Source organism: Dasypus novemcinctus, chromosome 26 (assembly GCF_030445035.2).
Source record: "Dasypus novemcinctus isolate mDasNov1 chromosome 26, mDasNov1.1.hap2, whole genome shotgun sequence".
Classification (NCBI taxonomy): domain Eukaryota; kingdom Metazoa; phylum Chordata; class Mammalia; order Cingulata; family Dasypodidae; genus Dasypus; species Dasypus novemcinctus.
Window position 1 is genome coordinate 24302460 of NC_080698.1, and position 24621 is coordinate 24327080.

Consider the following 24621-nt stretch of genomic DNA (forward strand, 5'->3'; position numbering starts at 1 on the left):
CATACGAGGTCCCAGGTTCAATCCCCAGAACCTCCTAAAAAAAAAAGTTGGTGGATCTGGATATCTGGGTGGGGACCATGTTGGAGTTCTCTGTATGGGTTTTACATCATCTTTGCAACAATTTTGTAAATTTGAAATTGTTTCAAAATAAAAATTGCATTTTAAAAAAATTGATTTACAAAGCTATAGAGTATACTGAGCTCATTAAAAACCCATAGATATGAAAATGGAGCTCAAAATGTGCCCCCCCCCCCCACCATTGGAAAAAGTGAGCTGATGTCGAGCTCCATTCTGGGAAATGTGCTGGGCTTAGCTAGTGGTGGACAAGACAAAGGGGAGCTGGAAACTTTGGGTAACCTGCTCTCTCAGAGTTTGCTGTGAAGAACGATTCATGAGTTTTCCCCATGGACCACCTGTGGGCCACAGGTAAAGGAGCTGTGAAAGGGCCCTCTTTGTTCCCACTGTGTCTATAGGACCTCAACAGAAGGGAGCTGAGAGAACTGCCGGATTCCTAAGCAGCTGTAAAAGGAGGCAGTGGCCAGCTGAAGCAGAGGCACATTTACTGAGGTAAAGGAGATGCAGGTGAGTGTTTTCCAACAGTGGGAGTTGGGAAAGTCTTTCTGAAGAAGAAAATTCTTCCAGACACGAAGAGAATGAAACCAGTTTTTAACAGGATTGGTCAAGTAAGGGCTTCCCTTGCTCCAATGCTTCTTCTTTCCTCTCAGAAAGCTGCTAGCAAGGGGGAAAGGAGGCACATGGAAAGAAAAGAAGCAAACCACACCACCCTCTGCCATGCATAGGCTTTCTGGCTGGGGAATGAGATATTTCACTTTTAATCACTTTCACAATTTTGATTATTAGGAGGGACTAGGAATTATAAATATCCAATTTGAAATTGTATTTAAAAACTTAAATGACCTTAGAAATTTTTATTAAAGGAATTGATCCAAAAAGTCATATCTGAGGTTTCTTTCAGGGGCCTGGGAGAGATTTCCCCACTGAAAAAATTTTCAAGAAGACCACAGGAAACCAAGCCTACCTAAAGAAAAAAATAGCAATTTATTTCCATCAATTCACTAATTTCAGCAAAAATACTCTGAAATCCGAGTAATAATTTCAGAGATGGCTTCACAAATTCAGATTTCCCATCACTTGGAGAGTCCTCATTTCAGAATATGGAATAATTGCTTTTCATATAAACAAGCAAATAAAATGAGAACACAATTTAAAACATGATTCTACCTGCCAAGGCCCTTATGAGGGGGGAAATCCCTCCAGGACAGCCTTTATTAAAGAAGAAGGTGCAAGCCAAGGCTAGCATGTGATCAGACAGGTAAAGAAGGGCCCTGGGTGCTACTGAGGAAATGGCCATTTCATATTGTGGATCGATGATCAAACCAATCAGTCCATTCCTGAAATGTAGAGTGTGTTTGATTGTGATATTGTGTAACAGTATTCATGAAAGAGATGGAATATTTCAAAAATTTAGAGAACGTAATCTCACACCCATTTTAGCATGGAAGAGTTGAATGGAATTGTTTTAGTACTCAAAATGAATGTCCCAAATGTACTATTTTTGAAAATTTCTTCACTATGTCGATTTCTGTCAATTCCTACATAATTTCACTTGTATGAAATATTTGTGGGAAGTCTTTTGTATAGCTTTTATAATAATACTAAGAATAATAAACAACCAAGCCATTTGTATATTTAAGTATTCCAAATACATATATTTCCCAAATTATAATTTCCTAATAATGTAAGGATATGCTTTGCTTTGGGATTAGAAAATTTAAATGCTGGATTTTTCTTATAACAGCTTACCATGGAAAAATGGGGTTGAGGGTTCAAGTAGAAACTAAAATGCACATGATTGCTTTAAGGAGACCCATCTTAAACACTTTCTTTTCTGGATGCTATTTTTCACGACCAATAATCATTTCTAAGATATAAAAGATCTTAAAATATGTTTCTTAGTGGAAGCAATGCCAGATAAGCCTTCTGTCAGGCTGTTCTTGACCAAAACTATCTATCGACTGCCCTGTACAGAATTGATATTCCAAACATCGCATCCCATCTCATCCCACTCAAACCCAATCTGTTCCATTGTACATCCATTGGCCACCTAGTAGGTGCCAAACACTGAATTTAGCATGGAACAGGCTACAAATATGAGTAATCTAGTTTTCTACATTCAGGGGATCATTTATTCATCCCAAATAAATGCTGTGTGCTTATTATTGCCAAGTCTTTTATGGGGGTTGAAGATGCAGTTACCAAAAAGGCAGCTCAAGTTCTTTTCATGTGGAGCTTGTGCAGTAAGTGGGAAGATAAATATTGAAAAAGTAATGTTAAGCACAGTTGTTATGTAGAAGTACAGGGTGCTATGGAAATATATGACAGGGTCACCTAACTTAGTCTGGAACATTAGATAAGGTTTCTATGGTGAGAAACAAAAACTAAATTAAGATAACTGAAAATTAGAATATAAGTACCAAAAGAGACCTTTTCAAAGTACAAAGGACCAGTTCTGATAGCTTATAACCAAATCTAGAAGTTTTCCCAGAGCAGATACCATCTGATTTGGGCAATGTATTAGAGTACAGTCTAACATATTCTTAAAACAAAACCCAAACAAACCCCAAAACATGAACAAAGTACTACCTTGTAACAGACCGACTCTCTCATCCTCCAGGCATGACTTTCATCTCTGTCTCCAATGTGGCTGCTCCTGTTCCTGCCATTATATGTCAATTCCAGCCAGCAGGAAGAAAGGCAAAGGGAGCGCAGTCTCAACCTTTTAAGGGCATAGCACAGAAGACACTTCCCACAGATCAGAATCTATTATCGTTACGTGGTGAAACCTAACTGCAATGGAGATTAGACATTGTAGTATTTATCTGAGAAGCTACATGTCTGGATAAAACTCAGGATTTTATTATTAAGGAAAGAGAAGAATGAATACAAATAGACTAGTAGCAGTTTCTGTTACAAATATCATTCCTTAAAGAATGTATATACCAAAAAAAGGAACTGTCTCCCATGGAGAAACATGACATTGAATATTGGCACTTTCCATTTTTAAAATAACATTTATATTTTCAAACTTTTAAGTTAATTGTGCAATATAGAAAACTGAAAAACACAAGAAACAAAGAACATAAAAGACATCCAGAATCACAAGCAGTTTACAGTTTGACATATCTGTCTAGTGTCTCTGTGTGTATACACACAACTGAATATACATTTTTGTGTGGTTAAGATCACACAGAGTGTATCATGTTTTTTCACACATCATGAACATTTACCAATTCAAAGCCCCAAAGCCATGAGAGCACTTTTTGCATCCAGAAATTGTTTATGAAATTTGATGAGAATAAAGGTAGCCAAAGGCTATCTATCAAAATGTATTCTTTGACCCAATGAAATAATTCCACTTCTAGGAAATTACCTACAAAATCTTGCATGAGTGTAGACATATCTATATTTACAAGGATGTTCACTGCGACATGAAAATAGGTACAATCTCAAAGTATGACAACACAGGTTTGGTTAAGTATTATGGCCCATCTAAATAATGATGAAATACAGTGCCACAATTGAAAATAACGAGGGAAATTTGCATGTAATGACAGGGAAAAATGACCATGATATAATGTAAAGTTTTAAAAGCTGGTTGCATAAAAATATGTATAGTATTATCTTATATCTATAAAAATAGCATGCTATTTTGAATATATTTGATATATTTGTTTAACGTATATATGTGTGTTTATATGCACCTATGTGTGTGTCTACATATACACACACTTATCTCTACATAGGAAATTGGTTACCTCTAGGCAATGGAAGGAGGAGACAGGGAAAAAGGACTTTTACTTTAAACAGTTCAGTATTATTTGAAATTTTATATGTATTATTATAAATATTTAAAAAAATAAGTACAGCAGAAAGGATACCATAAAGTGTTAATGTGCTTATATTTTCTCCCCACAAACACAAACACATACACTCACTAAACCAAAAACCATTACCTTTTAATCTTTATATGAAGATAAAAAATCATGCAGAAGAAAATCACCTTTTCCTCTTGGTGAATTTATGAGTCAGGCTAAGGAAAAAATTAATCCAATATTCATCCTAGATGAAAAATTTCATCAATATGTTCCATTTATACCTTTGAGCATAATGGGTCCCTGGCTAGGGAAATAAGAGAACTAAGTAGTGATTAACATTTTATAATCATTTTTCCGTCACCTCATTAGTATGTAATGTTTTATAAAATTAAGGTAAGAAATATTTTAGATGATGATATCTGCTGACCATGCTCTAGGGAAAGGATTTTTCTTTCTTCCACCCCTCCCTCCTTTACTTCTTTCTCTTTCTCTTTTTTATTTAACTTGTCTCCTATTTCTGGCAAAGAATCTATGTAATTGTACCTTTCTTCTGGGTATTATTTGCCAAGCAGGTGTAAGAGTGCAATGCAATATAATTTAGTTAAAACCTAATTTTAGGCATTGGACTTGTGCTATCTCTATGCGCATGGATCTAGCAGCATCCTCACACAATCATCAAGCTGTGTGCAAGCACTTAGGCAGACAGAGAATATGACAATGGAGTACCAAGGGAGCCACTTTTTAGTGTCCTATATTTGAATTAATTTGAGACTTTTTTTTAACTTAAAGATTGTGATTAGGAACTAATAAGTAATAAGTACTTATAATTGGTGAACACGATCAGGTTTTTGCTTGACTTCATTCAGAGCAGACGCAAAAGTCATTCTGTCATACTGAAGCCCAAGGTCTAAAGACCATCTGGAGAATTTGATAAAGTGAAAAGCGTACAGTGAAATTTGAATTACATACTGTCATTAAAGATATGGTAGAGTGCATCTCATTGTTCCCACCTTGATCATCCATAAGTTTTTCATCCATAAATATTTCTGCTTTGACACAAGAATAAAATTGTTAGAGATTGTAAATGTTGTCAAGTAAAACTATCTTTAAGAAAATTAAAAAATCACTGCCAAAGCACTACTTATAAATATCGGAAAAATAAGGTCTATTACATTTTGTACTGTATTATCTTAGGAAATGTATGTGCATCTGGAAGTCTCCAAAAGGATGTTTTGAATGACCCTGAAGTCTCATAATATTCTTTCTAAACTCTCAGGAAAATACTCAAGACAAAGTAGGCAGGGGGACAGGAAGAAGGGAGAAGAAGAATTGAGGGGAAAAGAAATGAGAATTTTGGAAAGAAGTGGTAAGGGAAATAGAAGGAAATAATTTATTTTAAAATGTGTTTATTTTGAATATAGACTGTGTGATAACCACTTTGAGTGCTAAGACAGACCATCTCCTTAGTGTTTGTGTAAGTCATAGTTCTTGGCCTTTTAGTACATATCTAGAATAGCTTATCTGGTGCCAGATACTCTTCTGTGTACCTTACTTGTATTAACTCATTTATTCCTCCTTACAAAGTGCTGGGGGTGGTACAGTTAATATCTCCAGGGAAGCAGACTTGGCCCAGTGGTTAGGGCGTCCATCTACCACATGGGAGGTCCGTGGTTCAAACCCTGGGCCTCCTTGACCTGTGTGGAGCTGGCCCATGTGCAGTGCTGATGCGCGCAAGGAGTGCTGTGCCATGCAGGGGTGTCCCCCGTGTAGGGGAGTCCCATGCGCAGGGGGTGCTCCCTGTAGGGAGAGCCGCCCAGCGCGAGAGAAAGTGCAGCCTGCCCAGGAATGGTGCTGCACACACGGAGAGCTGACGCAACAAGATGACGCAACAAACAGAAACACAGATTCCTGTGCCACTGATGACAACAGAAGCAGACAAAGAAGAACACACAGCGAACAGACACAGAGAGCAGACAAGGGGGCAGGGGGGGATGGGGAGAGAAATAAACAAATAAATCTTTTTAAAAAAAAATCTCCATTTCACAGATAAGGAAACTGGGTGACCAGAGTTTAAGTGACTAGCCCAAGGTCACACAACTAGGACGTGACAGAACCAGGACATGAACTCAGGCAATCTGATGCCAGCGCTTGAGCCACCACCTAGTCTGCTAGACCCCTTCCCAGGGAAGACTTTAGGCAAGATATCTCCAATTTTGGGGTCTCATTTATCTCACTCAAAAATCAGAGTGGGTGGGGTGCTATTAACTCAAAGCTGTTCTGCTCCATGAGTCTATGAAAACATGGGAGTGATCCAAGGAGAACATCAAAAATAATGAGCATTTTGGAAAATACAGCTAATAATGAAAGACAAAAGTAATTCAAATGACTGAGCCTTTGGGAAGGGGAGGGCTTCTTCCAATTGCGTTCTAGTATGTTTAGGAATAATAGCAGCAGCAGTTTTAATAGTGCTAGAAAATGGCACCCATCTTTACTTCATTTCTCTAGTGAAATTTTGTTTATATTTCAGCAGGAAAAATATTTTGCCTAAAGCCTGTGACATTTTCAAATTTGCAATTGAAGCTGTGTTATCTTTTCCTTAGAAAGTTATGAGAGTGGGAGGAAAATTTTGACTCTGCTATTTACTACCCATAAAACTTTATTTGGAGGAACAGATGTTACTCAAGCGGTTGAGTGCCCGCCTCCCCCATGCGAGGTCCTGGATTCAGTTCCTGGTGCCTCCTAAAGAAAAAACAAACAGACGAGTAGACAATGAGCAGACAACAAGCAAAGAGATGAGGGAATGGGTGGGGGGGAGGGAAGAGGGGACCGACAGGAGGTGAGTAGATGGAAAAACGATAATAAAGATTGTTGTCCACTAAAAAAAAAAACTTTATCCATACTAAGGGGGCCATGCTAGGAGGAAGCCAAGCCATGCAGAGGAGCCCACACATGTAGGCATCCCATCTGCCATCTTGGTCTCTTAGTCACTCCAATCCAGTCACCAGAGTGAAGCTGTCGAGGACCTTCCAGTCACACTCATTCACCAGCAGAATACCTCTGAGTGACCTCAGTTCTTACCACAAAGAGCAAAAGAATTCCCCAGCAGAGCCTCAGGATCTGTGGGGATAACAAACGGGTTGTTTTAAACCCAAAACAAAAGAAAAACCAAATATTACCTTATCCAAGATTTTTTATTTCTTTGAGCCTATGTTCTTTTCCTCTGCACAATGGGATGAAGCACATACTTAAAAACTTGATGGAGGAGGCAGATGTGGCTCAAGTGATAGGGCTTCTGCCTGCCATATGGGAGGACCCAGGTTCGGTCCCTGGGGCCTCCTGGTGAAAAAGAAGAGAAAGTGTGCACACATGGCAAGCCGGTGCCCACAAGGCGGACCAGTTCCTGTACAAGTGAGTCACACAGCACAATTACGACACATCAAAAGAGAGAAAAGGGGAAAGTCAAGGTAAAGTGCAGCAGAAACCAGGAGGTGGCGCAAGTGACAGGGAACCTCTCTCACCATCAAAGGTCTCCAGAATCAAATCCTGGTGAATCCTAGAGGAGAGAAAATGAGAAGAAAAGACAACACAGACAGCAAAAACAGCAGGGTGGGAGAAGGGGAAGGGGGGGGGTGGGCAGTAAATAAAGAAATCTTAAAAAAAAAACTTGATGGAGAATTAAACAAATCATGCCTACAGAGACACTTAGCATTCTATGCAGCATCTATTTAATACTTAATGCATTGCAAGAGTTATTATTATGATTATTATTATTATTGTTCTTCTCTGGGGTCAATGGTGAACCCTTTGACATTATTTTTGGTCTTCCCGTTTGCATGCATACAAGCCTGGCCATATTTAGGCAGATGTCTTTGGTTTAAAACAAAGATAGAACTAGAGTTAGTGCATTAGAATTAGCATTTTGTGATGAGCATCCACATTCGCCATGATTGTTAATTAAGAATGATCCTATATGAATCTGAGGAATTCCCATGGGAAGCCTATGGAATTTTATTTTGTGATGAAGTTTTAAACCAAATGCACACACAAACACACATTTTATTGCGGCCTCCCAAGACAAAACATGAGAAAGTTATAATAGCTTTATTGATCTTTGGGTTGAGAGATCATGCTGTATTGTTGTAAAATTAGAGTTCTTGAAAATATTCCCATACTATCACCTCTCCTATGCAAAGCAAACACAAAAACAATTACACGTTATTGGCCTTTTATACTCACTCACTTGAGATTTGGAAGGTTCAGGAGAGCAGCATGAGCAGTGAGTTACACATATAATATTTTGACTGACTCCCACTCATTACTTATTTCCAGTATTTTAGATTTCAAAACATATGGGCAGTGTTTCCTCCTCGGTTAGGTTGCTATGGATAAATTTTTAAAGTACTTCTTCCTCTTTACCACAAGAGACAAGGGAAGGCAGAAACCAGGTGTCTATTTCATTGAGAACAATGAATAATGCAACCCTTTTTATTGCAGCCTTAGTACTTGGGTTTGTCATTTTGATTCAAGTTTACTTCTCTGAGGTTCAAAATGTTCGGTTTTTTTGAAACTCGATTTTTATTTGTTTTATTTCAGAAAGTATTGAACTGCAAGAAATTAGGCTTAAAGTATTTCACACTACAATGTATACTCTGAAGACATGAATCTTGCCAATCTGCTTACAGCCCATCACTAGTACCTAAGCAGGTGCTAGCACATACTGGGGACTCCATTCTTGTTCAGGATTTCTCAACATTAGCACTACTGACATTTTCCAGACAATTCTTTGCTGTGGGTTAGACTATTTTTCTGCATCACAGGATATTGGATGGCAAAACTGTCCTTTACCCATCAGACTCTAGGAGCAGATCCCTTCTATTCGTGACAATCAAAAATGTCTACAGACGTTCCCAAAGTCTCTGGGATGGCAGTGGCAGTGAGGGGGTGGGAAAGGTAAAGGGTCAAATCACCCTCTATTGAGCACCAGTAGAGTAAATGAATGAGCTATCTTGGCATGCCAGAAGAAATCTACATAGCTATGAGCCCCTGGCCCAATGCAAAAGAAAATTCAGAAGTTTTTTGAGTCACATAATCAACGAAGGCCTTTAAAATGGATCATTTATGCCCCAAGGAAGTCAACAGGAGCTATAAGCCCTTGAGACAGATTTTTATGGTAACATGGAAATGATCTTTTGTCATCTAAGTATAGAAGAGAAGGGATTACCTTCAGCCACTGATAGTGATCTTCTGACAGTGTCTACACCCTCTCCTACCCTTCCCAACTTAGTTCTTCAGGGAACCCAGAGTTATTTTCAAGTCTACAAAATACTTAACAATGCAAAAATGTGATATGGAACTCTGGGTTATTTTGGTGATGCAGCTGTTGGAAGCGCACACATTTCTGGAACATGAAAAGCATCCTCTGACAATGTGCAATTGTTGTCTAAACTATTGCATTGCCATTTGCCACAATTCTGGCTTCCTTCACATGGTGTTTGGAGAACTGGGGAAAAATGCCATGATATTAGGAAGAAGGAATGTTAGATGTGAGGAGGAACCTAAGGAAACAGGTTCAGGAATTACCCTTCATCTGTGCTGAGTTCTCAGCTCAAATGATATGCAAATGAACAATATTTTAAATAAATCATTTCTCTGCCTAAAGACATACAAATGTTTAAATGACCTTGGGCAATTTATTTAGCTGTTCTAAGCCTGGATACACTATCCATAGAATAGGAGATGTTGAAATGATATATGTAAAGTACTTAGCACAGTCCCTGGCATAGAGCAGGAACTCAACAGATATTAATTATCATCATTATCATCATTATTAAAATATGCAGAAGATGTTGTAACCCATAATCTAGTTGACTCTGATAAAAAGAGCAAGGAAGCAAGGACACTGAGGTCATATAGTCTCAGGGTAGAATCTTGGTTCCACCACTTACTAGAGAAGCAAACTCTTGTATCAGTCAGATTAGGTTTTTGTTTTGATCTAACAAAATAACCCCAAATCTCAGTAGCTTATAACCCAAAGTGCATTTCTTGCTCAGCACCAAGGCCACCACAGTGTGGTTGTAGCACTGCTCCATACCATCCTCATGCCAAGACTCGGGTTGACAGAGCAGCCTCTACACAGAGTCTTGCGTTTTTCATGGTAGAAGTAAACAAGGGAGATGGCAAATCATGTGCTGGTTCATAAAACTTCTGCCCCGAAACATACATATTAAATCTAGCCACATTTAATTGATCAAACCAAGTTGCACGGCAACTCCTGAGTTCAAAAGGGCAAGAAGGCAAAGGGAGGGCAGGTACTGTAGAGTGATGGGATGGTGATACAATCCACCACACCCCTGAGGGGGACCTCGGAGCCTTTGTCTTGACTTCTACAGAAATTTAAGAGTTGAGAAATGCACCTAATCCATGTTGAGAGACTCTAATGTGCCCAGGCTCTGTCCTAGATATTTCAGCTACAAAATTTCATTGAGTCCTCAAAACAACCAGCTAAGGTAGCTATTATTGGCACCATTTTACAGATAAAAAACTGAGGGCTTGAAGAGGTTAAGTAACGTCAGCCATAAGATCATAAGCTCACTTTCAGGGCATACATGAAGTGCTTGATAATGTTCGTTCTCTCCCCCTCCCCTTGTAGTTAAATAGTGGCATATTTTTTAAATTGTTCTAATTGTTTTTGACTCTCTGTACATATAGAAAGAGCAGTAGGAGCAAAACTGGCTGTCTGCAGATGGTGCAACTGGCCCCTCGGATTTCCTACTCACTAAATTTCTAGTTGTTCTCTAACAAAGTCCATGGGCAGGGACATCCTACACTGGAAGCTCTATTTCTTATCCAATTTTGATCTGCCTCCTGCCCCCGCCACCCCACCCCCCATCCACATTGCACACTGCTCTTTCCACCCTTCTCCCCTACTCCTAAATATTATACACACACACACACACACACACCCCACACACAAACTCCAAACCTTTTTGGCAAACCTTTGTAGTAAACAGATGGACTAGCTGTGTTGCTGGGAGACCACTTCATGCACGGAATTCAGTCCAAAGGGAGTGAGAAGGCAACACATCAACTACATGGTGTAGTGGCTGAAGACGCTGATTTTTTTTTCGGACTCCTTTTTAAATCCAATTCTGGCTTCATTATCTGCTAGCCGTGCAACCTTGAACAGGACACCTCTCTTCCAAAAGCCTCATTTTCTTCATCTCTAAAATGGGAATAATAATATTACCATCCTCTGGGGGTCTTGTTAGGGTTTAGTGAAATGATGTTTGTAAAGCACTTAGCACAGTTTCTGACTCATAGAAAGAACTCACTTGTTTTGTTGCTGTTATTATTATCATTTACTCCAAGGTTAGCAGACTAGGAGAGGAAAAATTATGAACCATGGTTCAGTAAGAGTCTGAGTAACTAAGTAAGAGTCTGCAGGTGGGGAGGGGGAGTCGGTGCTCTATTTATGAACCCTAATTTAATTTTATGAGGCTTAAATTAGAGTCCTGATTTAATTTGGGGAGCTCTGATCTTAGATGATCTCAGTAGAAAGAGCATGCGCTTTATAGGTGTCTGAATTGTAATCCCTGTTTAGCTCCTCGCCAGCTGTTTTACCTTGGCGAATTCAGCCTCACTAGATCTGTTTTCTACTTTTAAAATAGACATCATAACTTGCACCTGACAGTACACAGTGGCAGTGAGGATGCTCTGCCTGGCACATAGCCCCAGATTCAAGATTAATTTGTCTCTCCCTTTCCCCTCCAGAACCGTTACTCTCCGTCCTCATCCTCTCCAGGCTAAGTTGGATGTCCCTGCTGTGGGGCACACCTGCGCTCACCCGCTGTTACCCCTGTCCACCCCACCCCCGTTTGCCCCCTGGGAGAAAGCGCTGTGCTTATCCTGTTCTTTAACGTATCCCCAGCACCTGGCACTGCCTGGCCACGTGGAGGACGTTCCACAAAGGTTCGAGGACCCAGCAAGTCGACAAATACTCCTGCGGTGTTCAGAAGTCAACAGAACTCACGCACCTGCCGCATGTACGGTGCGGGGCCCTCTTCCTTATCTGGAACCCCCTTCTTCAGGGAAGGGGCTAGTCCGCTCTGCCCCAGCCCTCAGCCCCGAAGTTCCCCCGGAGCCCGAGCGCCCCGGGGCGCGCGCGGCCGAGCCTGCCCCACCGGCTGCCTGCTCTGCCTCGCCCACCCCTCGCCCTTCCCTCCGGAGCTCGCGCCCGGCCAATTGCAGCCTTCCCCTGGCGGCCTGGCTTTCTCCGCTCCCCGCTCGCCTCTCCCCTACCCCAATTCTTCCCTCCCCGCCCCCGGCTGGCTCCGCTCGCCTCGCCGGCGCGCTGGGCTCCCGGGGCGCAGAGCCGAGCGTGGCGGCGCTAGCGCCGGGCGGCTGCTCTCCCAGGCCGCGCGCCCTCGCCTTCCAGCTCCGCGGCCTCCCTCCTCGGGGCTGTTCCTGAAGGGGAGTCTGGACCTGAGGACGGCGACGGGGGGCAATCGAACTGCATTTAAAGGGAACGCGAGGGTGAAAAGACCGAGCGAGAAGGCGCTATGGACCCTGTGAGTCAGGTAGGACCGAACCGGAGGAGGCGGCTGAGGGGCTCGGCGGCTTCGGACGTGCGCCCCCAGCCCCTTCCTCACGCTTTTTCTTTCTCTCTCTTGTTTGTCCGAAGCTGGCCTCAGCGGGCTCCTTTCGGGCACTGAAGGAGCCCCTTGCCTTCCTGCGAGCCCTGGAATTGGTGAGTAGCCCTGGGTGTGAGGGGAGGGGGCCCGAGGCGACGAACGCCCGGGTGGGGAGAGGTCGGGTGGGGTGCTGGCTGTTCAGCTGAGCTCAGAGCCGGGGATCCAACCCCTCACTTCCATCCGCCCCACTCCCGGAGCCGAGATGCCGGGTCAAGGTGGCGGGGAAAGGATCGGGGATCCCGCGTGGAGGCGGGAGTGTGGACGAATTTTTGCAGGCGCGTAGACGAGGTGTTATCTCACCTCGCCGCTGCGAATGCGCAGGGGCCGTTGAAAGGAGCGTCCTCGGGGGGTGGGGAGGGGAGCAGATGGAGGATCGGTAGCCAGGCTGGGGCCCCCTCACCTGCGCCTTCGCGGGGCGGAGAGGGTGAGAGCTGGTACCCAGGGCTGAGCGCGGGAGCGGGAAGCGCCGGGCCACGCTCCGGGCGTAGGTAGCACTGGGACAGCTCCTCGCCGGGACGGGCACGCTGGAAGTGCTGGAGTCAACTACTCTGCTGGGACACGCTGGGAAGATTTTTAGAGATGTTTGGGATAGAGAAAACATCGCTGTTGTAGTTTCTCTTCTCTGACCACTCCTCCATGACTCTTCTAAACATCCCTAGAAGAACCCACCAGCCTTCCTTCTGTCGCTTTCTTCAGCGACTAAGATTTAGGCATCTATATTGTTCTGTTTTGTCCCTTTTTAAAAACCGCCCTGACAGGCCTATGCTAACTTGTCTCTGGGCAGAGGAATGAGGCACGAAATGGTTACTTCAAGCGGGTCAGCAGAGCGATGTCAGGGTTGTTGGCTTGGATGATGGTTATTCAGAGTGAAATCTGCAGGTCACACGATCCCTCTTGCTAGGAGCTCTGAAGGGCTAGCGAACCTATCTGAACAGAAAGTTTGAAGCCCGTCATGTAGCATTAATCACTGACCCTAACACTGACTAGCTGAGAAATTACGTAAGAGCGTGTTCTGAGCTTCCAGCTCTCAGCTCCAAGGGCTTGTAACTGTCTTTTGCTATACAACTGTGGCTTATGTTTACGTGGATGATCTACAGGATAATCACATTTCCCTCGTTTATAGGCCTGGGTAAAAATGCATCAATATATTGATTTGATACACAACAAGGTGGTGTTTGGAAGACTTGAACTAATGGTTCTGGGTTGCCTGTTCTGAAATTGTTTTCCTTGCAGCCAAATTAAACAGAGCAAGATGTACTCCCAGGAAATTTTCATTTGGTTTTCTCAGAATTCTGCCCACATTCATTCATGCCATCATTCAAGAAGTATTTTCTGTCAAAGGGTGGGTTTTTTAAATCAAAATAATATCGCCATTGCCCAACCATACTCTCTAAAAGCAAAGTTCAAAGATCTGACATCATCGTGTGACATAATCTCTTATTGATTCCCATTATTGCTCACCTGAAATATTAGTATATGTTCTCTTCAGTCCTGTTGCTAGCATTATTTCTTGCCACACTTGCCACACAGCCTCTATGGATATATTTCAAAGTGTGGTCAGCCGGAACCCATTTAAGTATGGACACCAAACAAGACTACCATATCAAAATATTGGGAAGGTGGGTGCCCATCAATCTGTGTTTTAAACACGATCCTTGGCTAATTCTTATGCACGTTCAATTTGGAGAACCACCAAACTAAATTCTGCCAGGTCTCCCCAAAACTCAAAAGTGCTTTTTTACCTTAATGCCTTTACTATTGTATGCTGTACAGATTGCCCTCATACTCCAAATCTAGAAAAACAGAAGTTTGTTTTTTAACCTCAGTTTAAATATTACTCAATGCAGACTTCTCTCATATTTACTCCTTCTCCTTTCCTCTACCCAAACTTTATTCACCCAATTATTTGGGATTCCATGTCATTTTATTCATTCTATGAGAATAGTATTTATCACATGGCATTATAGGTGCTTTTTTCTCAGTGTGTGTGTTGGGGTGGGGAATAAAAGGAAAGATTATTTTTTAAATATTTCTAATCTTTCCTCCCTTTTTTCTAAGCCTCTAAAGAAGAAAGAGTTTTTACTTGTAAATCAGTTATCAGATTCTCATTTGTGGAATAAAACCTGAATAATGGACAAAAATAACTTAAGCCAGAAAAACAAATTAGATTATCTACATTAAAAAGAGCAATGAAGCAGGGAGATAGAAGAAGGCTAATTGTTTAGAAAGTTTGAACTAGTGGAGAAAAGGAAAGAGAATATATTTTATATGCATATAATGGGTTGGGGAGCCACTCCCAGGTATTGTTCTCTGTAGCAGAGATTGACAGAGTGAAAGTGAGGATTTTTTAAAAAGGGATTTTAAAGAAGTTTTGTGGTATGTTAACAATACATTTTTTACCTTTAGAAATTTTCATGAAAACTAGAGAAATATTTGAATTCCTTTCTGTCATTTTTGTTGTTGGGCTGTTTCTTATCATGTAATTCCATGCTGGGATGCTGATATTGGACCACATGGGAATCTATATTTATACAGGTTACACTTGTACAGTGTTTGTACCACTCAGTTCTTGAGACAGGAAATTATATTTTTATCATTTTGTCTGTAGCACCTAGAAAAATTCCTAGCACATCTATCTACTCATGAATGTTATATGTACTGAACAAATTTCTGTCTTTAACATAATCACTAACCAATTTTTAATGCTTCAAAACTGAGGGATTCCTATACTGAAGTCAATTGGTCTTTGTCATGCTTTGGGTACAACCATTCCTCAAGTGTTAAAGTTCAACTCATTTTATATAATTTTTAAATATAGCTGCATCGGTATAACTCAAATGAAGAATTGAATAAGCATCCACTGATTGTTACTAGCATACAGTATATAATGAGGGAATATTGTCCTTATGATATTATCCAGGTTTCCCCTTTTTAGTCTTAGAAATTCTTTGGACATATATACCTACACACAATGAGATAGAAATCTCATTCATTCAAAAAGCATTCGTCAACACATAGTATCTTCCAGGCACTGAACTGTATTCTGTGTATACTATGGTGATCCAAAGTGACCTGGTCCTTGCCCTACAGAGCTTACAAACCTCCAGGTGAGAGGGAGAACTTCCCATGGTAGGTTTACCAAAAGGATTCTTTGGTTAGATATTTGAAAGTGATATTTTTAGTCTAGATTTTCTGGTTAATGGCCTCAGATAATAGCCATTGTTATCTTTTTTATATATAATAAAGAACTAAGACAGAGGCATTTTACTTTGATTTTTTAATATATTTTTCTACACTTTGCCATAGAACAGCTGAATTTGTAAAATTTTCAGAAAATTTCAGTAAGTACAGGTAGTAGTTTCAAGGAGGAAAGAGATGAAGAATAAGTTATATGGTAACGTCCACTGGCAGATCTTTTGGGGCAGGGGTTTGTGATGTGACAATGAGGGAATGGCTAAGTCCCTGATTTGTATTACTTTCAATACCGGCCCTTCAAGCTAAATTGCGAGTTTGATCTTCTAAGATCATGTCTTTAAACATGAAAGTTTATATAGAAATGAAATCACATGAGACTGTGATATAAAGAAACGTGTTTTACAAAACAGTTTTAGAGCTGAAGGGAAATGCTAGATTCAAACTCAACAAGCATACTAAGCAGCAACCTTGTATAAGACTTTTTAAGGCCCCTCGACAGCAACCCTTTCAGTTATCCTGTAATGTGGAACTGGTCAACCCCATCCTTCAGATGAGAAAAATGGAGCCCCAGAGAGAAGTTCCAGATCACAAGGCTAGCAAATGTAGAATTTAAAAATTGTGTTTCATAGGGACACTCCTAGTCTATTTTCCAATGCACAGTTCAACTGAGCCCAGAAGTTTCCTTTTATAGATGATGAAAATGAGACCTAAAGGGATTAAAGACTTATGTGAGTAGTAATTTTATTGACTGCCCCACTTTTGTTTCCTTTTCCTAACTTTCTCTAGACAAGTTTCAGGTCATAAAGGAACTTGAAGGCTTCTGTGAAGTCTTACTGAGTCTGTTTTTGATGGATATTCATTGATTCTGGCTATCATCTATGTCTCCACTTAAAATTAAGAATTTGACTGCTTAAAGCTAAGAATAAAAATTGATATACCATATATTCTAGAATGTGCTTTGAAACCAAAAGATACTTTCTTGACCTCAACTGCTCTTTAACTCCCTTTCTTAAATTGCATGTGATCATGGTTCACTGTTGAATTATATCTGAATTCTGAGTTCTTCCATAATTCCATGGGATATAATTCATTTCTGTGGCTAAAGGTGCCATGATTCTGGTATTTGGGGTTCTCTGCTTTAACTTATTCTAAATTTATCTATACTTTCAACATTAGAATAATCATGGAATAAAGCATGCTGAGTTTTTTGGATAGTGATAAATACTGCTTTTGGTCATTCTATGCAGAGGTAGTAGGATGACATGCACGTGTTTTGGGTAAAAGTATACTGGCTTCAGAAGTGTACAATATTCAGGTATATAAGAAGCTGTATGAATGGCATGAGATAGTCGGGCCTATTAAAAAAAATGACTGGAGTACTTGGCTGTATGTTATGTCTATATCTCCTTTAAGAGTGTGATTCCTTAGATGGCAAAACATCTGTCCTATTTATCTCTGTGTTCCCCCCTAGTGCCTATCATAGTGCTTGGTAAACAGTAGTGATCAGCAGAAATTTTAAATTGAGAGTGACAGAGTCCTAAAAATATCCTGATTTCTAACATTTTCAGGGAAGTTTTCCAAAGTAATAGAGAACGGCTTTGAAGTTGGTCTGGGTAAGGGTTTTAAGCTACAATCCTTTTTTTCAGTATTTATGCTATAGAAAGAAAAGTGTATGCTTAGATACATGTTCACAGATGTTTATTGTAACCTCATTTGTAGAGGAAAGAACTGGAAACATGTCCATTAGTAGAAAAATTGTTAAAGTGTGATTCATACCTATTAGGAAATACTATACTGCAACGAAAAAGAATAAGTTAAATTAATATGCATTGGCCTGAAGTACAAATACATGGAATGTTATTTAAGAAAATTATTATGTGGCAAATATTGATTTTCATTCTTTTAATCAGCATATGGAAATTTTTTCAGTTTTCTAAGTAAAATATAGAGTATAATACTATTTTGTATAAAAAGAAAAATATCTCTGCATGTGTGTGTATGTGTATTTGTATAAGCACAGAGTAAAGTATAGATATGCCACTGAGATGTTAAAATTGCTTTTTTAGAAGAGTATAATTTGAGGTGTGATGGGGAGAGTAGGGGAGAGGGTGAAGCAAAGTCACGGTATGCGTAAGGAACCACAGGCATGTCACTCACTCACCATTGTAGACATGAGGAATTCCTAAAAGTAACTCATATTTTAAGTTATTTCCTATGGACTGACCACACAAAACGATATTACCTCTAAAGGTATCTTCCACTTTTGAATATTACAGCTTTAAGGGGGGAAATGTACTTTATTTATGAGTTCTTGCCTCCAGAAGGACTCATGGGCACAGTAGATTTAAAGTCTAAGTCTCATAAAAGTAAAAGTCAAGCTTTAAGGGGAAATCTCTAGCCAATTTCAAGGACTTCCAGGCAAAACTCCCAAATTCTTAAGCTCTCCTTAAATGGGGTCAGGGTACTTTTTAGTATCTTTTGGGTCAAAACAGATATTCAGGGCATAGCACTGACTCTCGTGATTGGTTCCATTTATTCCCTGATAATATATGGCCAGCCAATCTCTTAAATCATCATTTGGAAATGGTGAAAAATATTGAGTTTACCACATTTCTCAGACTCTGTAATACTAAGTTGCTACAGTGCTCCAATCCATTGAGCTCTGATTGTTTCCTTCTGATATTGCTACTTCAGAACTTTCCTAGTGGGCCCTTGATTTGCTTTTCCTCTTTTTCTTAAAAAATTTTTTTTACCACATCCTTTCTTTTCTCCAATATGTACAAGGCTCTGGATTTATAACTGTGTGTATATTTATGAGTAATGGAGTGTGGGGGACCAGAATCAGGATTGGTACTGACATAAGGGCCTCAAAGGACTTAAACTGGAGAGTGGATTTTGCTCAAGTGGATGAGCACCTGCTTCTCATGTATGAAGTCCTGGGTTTGATCCCCAGCACCTCCTAAAAACAAAGCCAAACGAAAAAACAACTTTCACTGGGGAGCAGATGGCCCTCATTTATTGAGCGCCTGCTTCCCATGTATGAGGTCCTGGCTTTGATCCCTGGTATCTCCTAAAAACAAAACAAAAAAGGACTTAAACTACCCAAGATGATATTTGTTTGGCTTACATAATCCTCTAACACAAAACTGCAGGTCTAGGTCCTGCCCCTGGGGAATTACCTGCTTTGTCAAATTGCTGCCTCCTCTGATTCTGTTTCTTTGACATCCACCCGCAGTTTTGCTATTACCATTTCTACTATAAACCCAGGACTTCACATTTCTACCTGCCTTTCCTTTCTTCCTCTCTGTCTTTCCAAAGGAAGCCAGCCAGAGATGGCAATGTGTCTAACATGAATATAGGTCTCCTTGATTTAAATGGAGACTCTAGCATTTATATACTCTTCATTCCTGAATCTAAATTCCGAGCTGTTTCCCAAGTAAACATCATACTGCTTACTTGACATCCATGTTGTTGATAACAAAGCATTTCACTATAGTATCAATTAATAATAGTTACCATTTTCAACTCCTAATGAGAGAAGTAACGATTGCTGCCTTTGTCAAGCACTTTTCAGATGAAGCACTGTATTAAAATGCTTTCCATACATTGTGTTGAATCTCTATGGCTCTAACATCCCCATCTCACTACAAGGGTTAGAGATGTTAACTCACTTATCTAGGACAAAACTGTAGGAAGTGGCAAAGACAAGATTTGAATGGCCTCACTTCAACCTGCATTCTCTTAAATGCTACACTCTTCTTTCACCAATATTGTAGGCACTGTCATATCTTATCCCTTATCCTCAAAGAAACTTTAAAAGGCCAGTGTTATCCTTTTTTCAGTGTTTATCTCATCTAATAAATACATAGTTGAGGCTTTTTCTGAAAAATGCCAAAGAATGTTTGTATTTAGAGATGAGTTGAGTAGTCATCTGCTATCATCCAATATTCAGCTTTCTGTTAGTTATTAATTAACCGAGGTAGAGAGGTTCCAATTAAAAAACAGCATCTTTTCATTTAAAATATATAGAATAAGAGTTTTATTGTAAAGCCAGTTATTTCATTTAATATCATTTTATGATTTTTCACTTTTTTGTTAAAAAACACAGCTCTTTTTTTCCCCTAAGTATAAACAAGCCAGGGAATTCTAACATAAAATTTATTTAAATCATGAGTAGCAATCTTCCGTTGAGGGTCTGATGGAATTTCAAAGCTCCCTTAATGCAGGTTTAATTATAACTTTCTAGCCTCTTAATTAGTGACAAAAATCATATGCAATTGGAGTATGAATCAATAAATATACTTCTTGGAAAAGAGCGACTCCCCTGTGTGCTAATGGAGCCATCACTTACTGCTTTTCTGGGATTATTAAGCTAACTGATGCTTGGTTCCAAAATTACAGAAAAGAGGAAAGAAGTGTCTGGAATATTTCTTATGGAATTGAATCCAGATTTTATCCTTTACTACTTTGGTGACCTTGAGCAACCTCACCAGACTTCAACTTTCTCATCCATAAAATGGAGTTGACGACAGTTCCTAGTCATATGATTGCTGTAATGTTTAAACGAGATAATCCGTGTAAAGTACCTTGTACAGTACCTGGGCTCAGGATATGATTTTAAAAGTGAGGATAAGGATCTTGTTGACGTAGCAGGTGATTCGGGTGGTAATGAAAAAGGACAAAGTGAAAACCCATCAAGGAATAATTTAGAAAATTAAGGCTAACTTCTTTCAAGTTAGAGTTGTGGTGAAATGGTGAAGTAGACAATCTATATTTGTACTTGCTCAAACTTCTTTTCAGCCCTCTATCTCTACCCCCTATTGTGGAGGGTTGTCATACTGCCAGGGTTGTTTTTACCGTAGATGAGTGACTCTCCAACTAGTTGTTTCTTGGAGTATTCGTATTTCAATAAACGTCCTAGAGAGAGCAATGCTGAACCTAAAGGAGAAAGTCTAATGGAAGAAATGCACACTCTTGATCCTCAGGATTTTTTGTTGAGTGAGAAAAGAATTTTCCTGCCTTTCTCAAATCACAATTTAGAGACAATTGCTAACTCTTGAAAGGGTTACAGTTCTTCAGGGTGTAGGTTATGGTTCTCAGAGGGTCAATTGCAAGCATGCATTTACCTCATCCTAACACCCAGGGGCCCCTAGGAGTCTCCCCGCTAGGGATACAGAAAGAACACTGGACTCATGGCCAAGGATAGGCAACATCCTTGGTTCTTTGTCCCCCAGAGAATTCATCTCTCTCTCTCTCTCTCTCTGTGACTGAGGTATATGGGGTACAAAGAGAATCATATGTCAGTAGAAAAATAGTACTAGAATGTCTCTAAGGAATGTTTACACAGAACCATGATGTTCCTTCAAGTCTTCATCTTCTGCAGGCATGTATTAGGTCTTGCCAGTATTTGTCACCATTCTATGAACTTTGCTTTCCTTTGAGAATGTCAGTTTCTTCACCTGAAAATTGAAGATAATAGCCCTTGCCTACCTTTCCTAGTGTTGGAAATTTTAAGGGAGACCAAATATGTAAAAGCACTTGTAAACTACTCAGTGTCCTACAAAAGAAAAAACTAATTGTGATCATGATGATGGTCTAGGTGACTCAGGAAACATAGGTGTTTCTCTTGTCTAGAAGAGGGTAGAGTGAGGCATGCAGTAAGTATGCCTCAGCTCCTCAAGGGGCTGAATCCTCCTTCTCAGTAACTCCCCACTCTCTAGTCTCAGCCCCATTATCTTTGGCCTCTTTAGAACCTATGACAAAGAAGGTTCTCTCCAGCATAATGTAATGAATCTTTACCCCTTCTAACTCTCATACTGAAAGCCACTTTCTTACTCTTTACATGTTTCACATTTCCTTGGATGCTCTTGGGGCCTTGGGTAGTTTCTTCCTGGGTAGATGGACCTTTGCATAGGCTGCTTCCTCTGCTTAGAATAGTCTCCGTCCATCCTTTCCCCTAGCCCTGTTTAACTGGCTAATTCCTCTTCTCCCTTCAGGTGTCAGCTTAGATGCCATTTCTTCTGGGAGGATGTCCCTGAATAGGGAGGTCCCACTCAATGTGGTCAGCCTCCTGGTGGCCTCTAGAACATAGCCCGTAATGCCTTATTCACATGCTAGCTCTTCGACCAGACTTAAAGCTCCATTAGGACAGGGATCTTGTCTTGTTCATTGGCATTTTAGCATCTAACACAGTAGTTAGCATCTAGTAAGGGCCAGCGCTAGGCGTTCACAAGTCCCCCAAACAGCCAGGCAAAAGGTGCTTAGTGAGTATTTGGAAGTGAGGGGAAAAGGGTGGAAGGGAAGAGAATGAAGAATGAAACGAATCCTAGAGAATGCATTAGATGTGGTGTAAATTCCCCTTTCTGGTCCCCATTGAGAAGAGGTGTTATAAGGACTCCCTAAGAGACAATTGGTTACTCATTAGTCTTGGCTGTTGGCAGAGAAACTCACATGGGCTACCTCAAGTGTCAAAGAAGAGGACTCTTGTAGGGTTGCCAACAGCACAATAAAGAAGGTAAACTCTTACAGGAATAAAAGTGTAAGGACCGAAACAGATCCAGGCCACATGTCTTGGGGTTCAAGGCAGTGCTTAGAACTGCCTTAGCAAGAAGGCCACCGTTACTTTGTCTTGACCGTTGTTTTCCCTGCTTCTTTGTATGCTCTTCTGCTTCCCATGTGGCTTATTCCTTCCATGATTCTATTCTGACATCCTAAGAAAGAATGTGTTGGTTCACCTAAGAATTGTTTTAGTGTGGACACAACTATCAACCCTGTTATGTATCCATAGCCAAGTTATGGGACTGGCTGACCATGGATCAAATGCCCACTGCCAGTCCTATCACTTATGGCCTAAAGTAAAAGGTTCTTGAGATTCAAAACATGCCCCCTACTCTACTAATTCAGCTGGAGCTGTGGGAAGGAGAATCCTTAAAGTCACAGGCATGCCAGTACCATGCTAGGTAAACATATTTGGTGTAATAAAAATGATTTTTTCACCAGCACTTCTTTGATTAAGGAAAAACTAGTAATTGTCTCAAAGAGAAAATATTGTACTTTTGAGCTTTTAGGATCAGAATTTCTGGAATTTTCTCTGATTTGGTGATCATTTGATGGATTTTCACTGATAACTTTAGCTTAGGGTGTGCAGCATTGGCTCTGCAGTGCATGGCACTCTACTCACATGCACCTTCTTTGCCCATCAGCAGAAAAGTCTCTTCCTGAAGAATGGTGGGATTTTGCCGAATAAGACAGGCCACTTGAGAATAAAAATATATTGCCTCAAAACTGAATGTTTATTATTTGACTCAATTTATATTAACTCTAAATATGAATAGATTCATAGAGATGGAATTGGATTAGTAGATAGATATAGCAGGGGAGGAATAGAAGGATGAGAGGTGACTGCTGAGGGATAGGGGGCTTTTCTTTTTGGAGTGATATGTGCTCTAATATTGATTACGGTGATGAATCAGAACTCTGCGATTATACCAAAAGCCACTGAATGTACAGTTTAGATAGATTGCATGTATGTGAATATATTTCAGTAAAATTGCTTTTAAAAAGTCAAACTCACTCCAGGAACTGCCAAAGTGGATACAACCCCAGGTACTGGTTCTCTTTGAGGTCTACAGAGACCCACAGGGATCTGGTCATGGCAGATGGCTCTGGAGCTCAGTACCATGTCAGTGGGCCCTACTTTGGAATTTGGGTCCCTGAGTGTGATGGAGATGGACTCAGATATGACCTTTCTATACATGCCTCTTCTGTCACTTTTAATGAACTTTTGGTTGGTGCTAGCGTTGATGTATACCCAGGAGACTTGAATCTCTGGACTACTCATGTGCCAGCTGGGCCCTGAGCCTCAGCAGAGTTGCTCTCTGGTTCATTGGACTTGTGCAGATCAGCTAACAGGGAGGTGAAGATAGTCAGTCACCACACCAGGGAACTGAGAGTGCCTATAACTGCAAGCAGGAGAGTTGCATCCATCATCTATGTGGAATCTAAGCCCCCTCTCGATACAGAGATGGAGTGAACATCACTATCCCAGGGCCCACAGAATGGAGGAATAAAATATGGATTAGAGTGGGGAAAAAAACCATTTTACGGTAGTTCAGATTTTTTTCTATGCAGATTTATAAAATTGAATTTTACTATATATTATATTTGTTTTAATAACTGTATTGTTGAACATAATTCCCTGTTTATATTTCTACGTCATATTTTTAAGTGGCTATCCAATGTATGGATGTTTATTTAAGATCTGATTTATTTTGAAAAAAAAAATTCTCTGAAAAAAAACTATAGGCGTTGGACTTGGCCCAGTGATTAGGGCATCCGTCTACCACATGGGAGGTCCGCTGTTCAAACCGCAGGCCTCCTTGACCCGTGCGGAGCTGGCCCATGCGCAGTGCTGATGCGCGCAAGGAGTGCCGAGCCAGGCAGGGGTGTCCCCCGTGTAGGGGAGCCCCACACGCAAGGAGTGCGCCCCGTAAGGAGAGCTGCCCAGCGTGAAAGAAAGTGCAGCCTGCCCAGGAATGGCGCCGCACACACGAAGAGGTGACACAACAAGATGACACAATGAAAAGAAACACAGATTCCCAGTGCTGCTAATAAGGACAGAAGCGGTCACAGAAGAGCACACAGTGAATGGACAGAGAGAGCAGACAACTGGGGGGCGGGGGAAGAGGAGAGAAATAAATAAATAAATCTTTAAAAAATATATAGAAAACTACCTTTAGAAAAAAAATTATTTCAGTATCTCTGGGGATATTAAAAACACTATTTCAAAAAAAAGTCAAACTCATCTGACTAAAAAAACTGAATGCACTTCACCCTTGTTC

General features: G+C 40.5%; 1 protein-coding gene across 1 annotated transcript in view; it reads left to right on the forward strand.

Moving 5' to 3' along the window:
* The first annotated feature begins 11670 nt into the window (after positions 1 to 11670).
* SYNPR (synaptoporin) overlaps positions 11671 to 24621 on the forward strand; it is a 347409-nt gene continuing 334458 nt past the window's right edge. Inside the window, exons 1-2 of the mRNA XM_004482455.3 lie at positions 11671 to 12472; positions 12577 to 12642. Coding sequence (XP_004482512.2) covers positions 12455 to 12472; positions 12577 to 12642 — 84 coding nt within the window. The 5' untranslated portion in view covers positions 11671 to 12454. The remainder of the gene's footprint in view (positions 12473 to 12576; positions 12643 to 24621) is intronic.